This window comes from Martes martes, assembly GCF_963455335.1.
Source record: "Martes martes genome assembly, chromosome: 1".
NCBI classification, from domain to species: domain Eukaryota; kingdom Metazoa; phylum Chordata; class Mammalia; order Carnivora; family Mustelidae; genus Martes; species Martes martes.
The window spans coordinates 74,198,422-74,206,634 of record NC_137888.1 but is presented as its reverse complement, the minus strand read 5'-3'; the positions used below and the strand labels follow the sequence as shown (position 1 = coordinate 74,206,634).

At 43.7% G+C, this 8,213-nt stretch overlaps 1 protein-coding gene across 1 annotated transcript in view; it reads left to right on the top strand.

Moving 5' to 3' along the window:
* Nucleotides 1-312: 312 nt before the first annotated feature.
* LOC308341555 (ceruloplasmin-like) overlaps nucleotides 313-8,213 on the top strand; it is a gene marked incomplete at both ends in the record, with an annotated part of 34,015 nt that continues 26,114 nt past the window's right edge. Inside the window, 2 exons of the mRNA XM_080801621.1 lie at nucleotides 313-388; nucleotides 654-737. Coding sequence (XP_080657747.1) covers nucleotides 313-388; nucleotides 654-737 — 160 coding nt within the window. The remainder of the gene's footprint in view (nucleotides 389-653; nucleotides 738-8,213) is intronic.

The window sequence follows — 8,213 nt, the reverse complement described above, 5'->3', positions numbered from 1 at the left end:
ATAAGGATAAAATACGGGTTGAAGAGGGAGTGTTGGCATAAAAATACTGTAAGCCTAAAAAGAAGATGGGTGGAGAAAGTGGGGCCTCTTTTCCACAAAGTGGGAGGAGAGATTACAGGATGCAAAGGAGTGGGGCGTAGGGGAAGAAGACAGTGCTTGGAAGAATGTGGAAATCTGTTGGAACAACAGTGGTGGAATGCGATAGGGGTGCCTGAGTAATGCAGGAAGACAGACCGCGGAGTAGGAGGGCCCTCCCAGTGGACTTCAGCATGAATTCTTAGTGGGCTCAGCTTTTGAGAACTGCCTTAAGGCATGCAGAAAACAGCACCAGCCAGAATGATGAGAGTTCTCTTCCAGTCCCAGAACCTTCTGAAATCCCCAATTGGCGGTAACTGTCTCAAGAACAGAAGTTTACTAGGGCAAGTAGCAGCTGTCTGAAATACCCCACAAAGGGCAAAGGCAGTAGGAAGTGAAAGGGAGGGCATCTATTTAGCCCCAAATAAAGATACTAATAATTGTGTGCAGCCTCACTGTATGGTCCTAGGACCCCAGGAGGTCCTAGGATAGGACCACCAGCATCATCTGGAAGCTTGTTAGAAATCCAACATCTTAAGCCACACCCCAGACCTTCTAAATCAGAATCTGCATTTTAGCAAGACAGCAGATGTTTCACATACACATTAAAGTTCGAGATGCCCTGGTCTATAACTCTGCTAAAAGCTTCGATGTACACACAGGTAATCGCAGTAATGCTAATCTCAATAAAAAAGAAGACCGAGTCTCTGCAATATGCATCATGCCATACTGGGTACCCTGAAGACCTCCAAGGATCTCTAGGATGTATTCTGTACCTCTAGGTTTAATCACTGTCGTTAGGTGGGAAGATTTATTGTTTTGTTTTGTTTTATTAAAAAAAATTTTTTTTGCAATCGTAGTTCAGTCTTCAAAGTCTATGAAAGAGGAAACAGTGTGCTTTAGCTTTGACTTTCTGTGATTTGGAGCTGGTCATTCGATTTCAAGTGAGTGAGGTTTATCCTTGAACTCAGGTTCTGGACCGCATGACTGACAGGGAAGGGCAGTCGGAATCAACACAGAGTAAACACATATCACACTAGCCGCCTACACCCTTAAGAGGCCCAAATATGGATTGTTCTTAGTTAGCATTCTTGTGCCCAATACAAAAGGGCTCAAAAAATATGCTAAAAAAAAAAATGTGTGAAAGTTAAAACCGATCTGCACGAAAGCCCACTGGTATGATCAGCGCTCTAAGTTCTGTCTTTTAAAACTTCGTTTTAATGATGGAAAGTTTGTGGAAATGGTGGCGATGGTTGCACAATAATGTGAATGTACTTACAGCCCTGAGCTGTAGACTTAACAATGGCTAAAATGGCGGGTTTTAAGTTACATATTACTATACCATGATTAAAAACATTTAAAAACAAAACAAACAAACAAACAAAAATTTTTGTAGTAAATTTTTTTTAACTAACATATAATGTATTATTGGCTTCAGGGGTACAGGTCTGTGGTTCATCGGTCTTACACAAGTCACAGTACTCAACATAGCACATATTTTCCCCAGTGTCCATCCCCCAACCCCTCCTCCCCTCCAGCAGCCCTCGGTTTGTTTCCTGAGATTAAGAGTGTCTCATGGTTTGTCTCCCTCTCTGGAAAAAACTTAGTTTTAATGTTTTCACTACCTCAGAATCTGGTCTTAGCCACACTTTTTGCTCTCTTGGCTCATCCTTTTACAGCTTGAAATCAGTCTTAAAGTCAACGCGAGCATCTTAGGGCAGTGCGACAACGTGCGCGTTCCCATTTTCCCCAGCGCTGCCTTTTCCTTTCATTAAGATGAGCAGTGTGCAGGCCTGGGTTCAAAGGCTGACTTGATGCTTCCTAGCTAGAGGGGCTTCAGCAAGCTCCAGACTGCTCTGACCCTCAGTTCCCTCCCCTACATAAAAAAGGCAGTTACTGTACCCGCCTCAGAGGGACCTGGTCAAAATAAAATGAGTCAGTGATGAAATTAAATCTAACAAGTGTATAAGAAATATTAACTGCAGAATTTTATTAAAATTTATCCCTGACAATGAACGAAGTTTTAAAGGAGCATTACCTTCCCAGAGGAGCCTTCCCTCCCCCACCTGAATCCCCCTATTACTATGTACACTTTCATGGTTTCTTCAGTGCCATGGCACAGATCACAGTTGGTTATTACAAGGTTCTGACACTTTCTGATTAACAAGAGGCAGAGTTGAGAGCACAGACCTTTTTTGTTTGTTTTAGCACTAGGCTACATGGGATCCAGCCCTAGCTTTTGTTACTAATTGTAAGATCTTGACCAAGCTACTCTCTGTGTCCGATTTCCTCATCAGCAAAATGCAGATTGATAATAGGACCCTCTTTATACAGTTGCTATGAGAAATAATTTGGTAGGTATGTAATAAGTACTAGATGTGTTTCCTATTCTTAGTATTATTAGTATCTCTCTTCCTCTTCTTAGCAGCTCTGTCCATTTAACATATCTCCAGTGCCTAGCTCAGTGCCTGATACATAAAGGAGAAATAAAGATGCTAAAAGAATAAATGTATGAAGCTGAAATTGACATGATTTTATCTCATTGACCTGACGAATATTTTCAGCCAGTTTCTCTCGTGTAATTTTCCAAATTTCACTTCTCTTCTTTCTGTTTTTATTTTTGCTCTCTAATATGTGTGTGAATTTTTTTTTTAAGATTTTATTTATTCACTTGACAGACAGAGATCACAAGTAGGCAGAGAGAGAGGAGGAAGCAGGCTCCCCGCCAAGCAGAGAGCCCAATGCAGGGCTCGATCCCAGGACCCTGGGACCACGACCCGAACCGAAGGCAGAGGCTTTAACCCATTGAGCCATCCAGGCGCCCCATGTGTGTGAATTTTTTAACAGCAAATATGACTGAAGAAATATAATACTAAAAATTACTGGGGAAATACCTATCCAAAGGCACAGACCAAAAGAATGACATAATTTTATAAAGTCAGATATATAAATATAAAAGAACAAATGTGTTGAAAGTTCCCTGCCTTTTAAAAACCATAACATGGATTTCTAAACTTAGTCTACTTGAGAAGTATTTTCATTTTAAAAAGAGGATGAAGACCCTCAGTTAGCGATGATCCGCTTTATGGAGAGTGCATGGAGGCTGAGTCCCTGCTGAAAGTTAATTTTCTACCTATAACCATAGAGACATGGAACAACGCTAAAACCAATCAATATTTGGGCAGATCTCTTGGGCGGATTTGTCAGTTAAGGCTCATGCTTCTCGGAGAGATCAAGCTGTGCCCTTTTGTACTGAAGCCTATGTCAGAGAGGGCTACACAGCACCCCCTTTGAGTCAGGAGGAAGGGCATGTGTGCATTTGCTCATTCTGATTGTGAAAACAACCAGAGATACTGACTTCTAGGTGTTGATGGCACCTGTAAGATCCCGAAGTACGAATCTCCACTCAGTCTGTGTCTACCCGTATAAAATAGAGGGAATTACCCAGATGTGTCAGCCTGTAGCTAAGAAAGGCCCTTCATTTGAAGCTAAATCCTTGCAGACAGCTTTCACCGTATTGATGGAAGAGTCGATGCCAGTTTGGGTCATTGAGACATTATGGTGTGGTAGTTAAGAGCACAGTTTCTGGGGCTCCTAGATGGCTCAATTGGTTAAGCATCTGCTTTCAGCTCAGGTCAGGATCTCAGGGTCCTGGGATCGAGCCCCACATTGAGCTCTTTGCTCATTGGAGAGTCTGCTTCTCCCACTCACTCTCCCTCTGCGCTCTCTCGCTCTCTCTCTCAAATAAATAAAATCTTAAACACACACACACACACACACACACACATACACACAGTCGCTGAAGTCAGATTTCCTAGTTCAAATCCTCTCTCTACCATCGTGGCAGGTTAAAGATGGCCACAAAGTCTCTGATCCTCTTTTCATGGACAGGTGAGGTCTATGCCCCTTCCACTGACTGTAAGAGGATAGGACTCTGTGATGATTCTGACCAAGGGGATAGGATAAAGGTAGACCTGTCCCAGGCCTTAAGAGATGCAGCTTCCACTCCTCGTCTCTTGGAGCCTTAAGCCATTGGGTAAAATCAGACTATGCTGCTACAGAGACCATAGGGAGAACCTGAGATGACAGGGGGAAGACAGGGGTCCCTCCAAGCCCAGCCTTACAGCCCTTCCCATGAAGGCACTTAGCAGATGAGCAGACCCTTCATGGACCCTACAGACCCATGCAATGCACACCTCAGCTGTGTAAGACCGACCAACCCCGATCAACACTACCTGAGACAGAAGAATCACCCAGTTGATTCCTGACCTCCAAAATCATGATATATAATAAAATGGTTGCTGTTTCAAATACAAAAGTTTGAAGTCCTTTATGATACATTGACAGATAACTAGAACAACACTTACTGATGTTTTGGTTTCCTCACTTGTAAAGTAGGGACAACAATTACAATATCAACCTTATTGGATTAAATGAATGATAATGTAGAGCCTTCAGACCAAGGCCTGGCACACAGCAAGGGCTCTGTAAAAGTTGGCTCCTGTTAAGCCTGGGTGACAACTCTCGTCAGATTCTGAGACGGAGAAGTCTGAGGGGGACTCTGTGTCATCTAATTCTCCAGGCCATTTGGACCTTTTATCGTCCAATCTCAACCAGGACAATAGCCTCTTTTGGAGTTTTTAGAGTTTACTGTTCCACCTAAGGTTAGCTATGACCTTCCTTCAGGTCAGCTATCTCCCATTCAACAGAGGCTGAGCTGGCTCCCAACCCGGCTCCCAGCTCACCTCCTCCAGAGTACACCCAACTCCACCAAATCACACTTCATCCCCGCTTCGACTTTCTCTCCTATTACACTTCCTTTCCCTCAAATGACCATTCGCCTTCTCCCTGCTTACACAGATTCCTTCACAAACACTTGAGAAATGCAGAAGCTCCAAGTCTCCCCAGGTTGTGCTGGGGGACCCTAGTCCTTCAGGATGAACTATTCTGGGCCCACTGAAAGTTCTGGAGAGACTGGATGCTGCATTTCCTAACTTTCCTTCAGTAATTATAAGTGCATTTGCCAATTGAAAGCCCTAAAAAGTTATGCCACTCAGAAATCTATGTAACTTGGTATTATCTAGATTTGTGCAGACGTGTCTTGATTGTGAAACACTTTTCTGGTAAAGCAAGGCTTCTTGGAAGCAGCAACAGCTGAGCTGAGTCCGGGAGGTAGAGAAGAGGGAAGCAGGTGAAGAGAGCAGAGAAGAAAGTAAGAAGACGGTCAACTTGACTTGGCAGGAAGGCAAATCAGAGAGGTCTGGGTTTAAGCTATGAGGGCCATGGGAAGCTTCTGAAGGCTTCAGGCAAGAGCATATTCAATCAGATTTGCATTGATTCTTATTTTGTGCCCTTTACTCATTTATTGGAGACCTCTAGAAAACAAGACATGTTACATCATTACCCGTTATCTATATGCATGTTACAGAAGTTTCATAAAATAGACCTAATTCTTGTTACATGCAATGCCCACTAATATTTTCTATTACTTTTTCCTCCTCTTGGAAATCACTTTTAAGAAGCTGTTCTAGGGGTGCCTGGGTGGCTCAGTGGGTTAAAGCCTCTGCTTTCAGCTCAGGTCATGATCCCAGGGTCCTGCGATCGAGCCCCGCATCAGGCTCTCTGCTCCGCAGGGAGCCTGCTTCCCCCTCTCTCTCTCTGCCTGCCTCTCCACCTACTTGAGATCTCTGTCAAATAAATAAATAAAATCTTAAAAAAAAAAAGAAGGTGTTCTAATAATCTAGGCAAGCAAATATAGAGAACTAAATTTTATGACACCTGAACATGGGTGTCGAGACCCCTCATCTTCTCCCCGATGTGCTAGTTGAATAAATGAGAGTGATCTACTGTCAGAGAAATGGAAGAGGCTATTCCAGTTCTGCTAAGACACAGTTAATTTTATAACCCCTATGCATGATTTCTATTGTGTCTTGTTGTAAGAGATTGTGATCCCATTGAGGGCAGAAAGTAAGTCCAATTTTTTTGGTTCATTAGGACAGCATTGGCACCTTGGTGGCACCTTCATCCTTTGTAGGGCAAAGAAGTTTAGCAGGCTGAGAAACAGTAGCAAACTTCACCTAGGTAGTGTGTGTGCCCCCACAGGTGATCAGAATCCCCGGGAAAATATCTCCTCCTCCTGTGCCCGTTGTCTCAGGAACAGACTGCCTGCATCACAGAAGGTGAAGGTCAGAATGGCCGTCATGCTTGCCTTCTTCTTTTCTTTCTGTCAGGATCACTACTGTCTTTCTGTCCCTTCCAGAGCTGCTATCTGCTCTCACTGCTGAGGTCTTCTTACAGGACTGGATCCAAAATGGGGTTCAGTCTCAGCTTCCTTCTCCTTGCTGTCTCTGAAAGAGAGGACTCTAACCTTTTTGGTTTAAGGGCTTCACTGCTAGCCAGAGAGCAAGCAACAAACCATCGAGCGTGGGAGTCACAAAAACGATCGCCAGAATCTCAACATTTTTTTTTCCCTAGTGCCTAGAGCAGTCTGTTGGTGACCCCCACCCCTTCCTGCCCCCCTTCCCTACTTCCGCCCTTTCTCCAGATTAGGTGTTCCACTTCCTGCTTGCAGGTCTAAAGGCACGATTAATAGTTGAACAATAAATGACTTAGTCACCCTCCAGGTTTTGGATGGCCAGAGCATTCCAGATGAGTGACTGTCAGTGTTTCCCCTTCTTCACACAGGAAATAAATGACCTCAGGCTTCTCCCTCACAGTTACTCATGTACCAAAACTTCTTAAAAATTCTGGAAGGACTCTCTGGGCTGAGACCTAGTTTGCAACCCGTTATGGTGCTTCCTTCAGGAAAATGGTGAGGAAGTTTGAAGTAAGCCAACACGCCACAGTACACTTGCTCCCTCTGTGGCAAAACCAACAGGAAAAGATGAGCTGAGAGGAGCTGGCATTGTGGTTCCTGCAATGAAAATCATAGCCCGTGGTGCCTGGACCTACAACACCACTTTTGTTGTCACCATAGAGTCAGCCATCAGAGGAATGGCAGAGTTGAAAGACCAGTAGAAGGTCCACTATTTGAAACAATACTAGTCTAAAATAAATGGGTTAACTTATGTAAGAAAATTACCTTGGCTTACTGTTAAGTTTATTAATTAGATGTTCCAACATGCGTTTTATTAGTCTTGCTTTCTCAAAACTCTTAGAAATTAAAAATCCTTCTAATTTTGGGTGGCTTGGGGGGCTCAGCCTGCTAAAGGTCTGACTCTTTATGTTGCTCAGGTCATGATCTCAGGGTCGTGGGATCAAGCCCGGCTGGGTGTGGAGTCTGCTTAAGATTCTCTCTCCGCTCCCCTTGGCCCCTCCCCCACCTTAAAAAAAATCCGTCTCATTTTTATTGGAAAAAAAAAATTGTGGAAGGAAACTGAAGTGTGGTGCACAGTACCCTTGCTTTCTCTTCTCTCTGATAGTGTAGGCTGGCAACCCCAGTTGCTTTTCTGAAAAGTCTAGGACATCAGGGCTGTGTTGACCAGTGTTATTGAAATGACATGATGGGAAATTCTAGGGGCCAAAGGCCCTGGCAAAAGAAAGAAGTTGTCCAGATCCCAGTGGGGAGCTGTCTAGCTTCAGGGTGGCATCTATGATGATTAATTCAAGCCTTACATTTCTAGAACCTTATCTTTCTCTGTGGGATTATTCTCAAGGCTCCCTGTCAAAACTGGTGGTTTATAAGCAAAGCTCATTTGCACCTGCTTGGAGTGTCAGAAAGCACCCGCCAGCAAGGTGATGACAATCCTCACCCACTGGTGGTGAGAACACAGTTGGTTTGCCTTTTCTTCTTTCTGCTTGTCTGTATATCTGACTTTTTTACCTAAATAAATACTTACTGGTAATAAGGAGAAAAAATCAAAATTGTTGTTCAGAAGGAAGTATGTCCTACGATTTCCAAAGACTTGCACATAGAGCCATTCTGTTGTTTATATTGAAAAGATAATCTTTTTTTAATTTCTAAACCTATGAGGGAGACCACACCCCGGTTTGGGCAACACGTTTTCTTGATTGACAGTCTTAGCTCCTTGCCTTATTACACTGGAATGACCTTGCAAAATGTACTTCATCTCTCTGAACCCGAGCATCTTCCCTTGTAGAGGGGCCTGACATCTTCCTCACGGGAGGTTGAGGAGCAT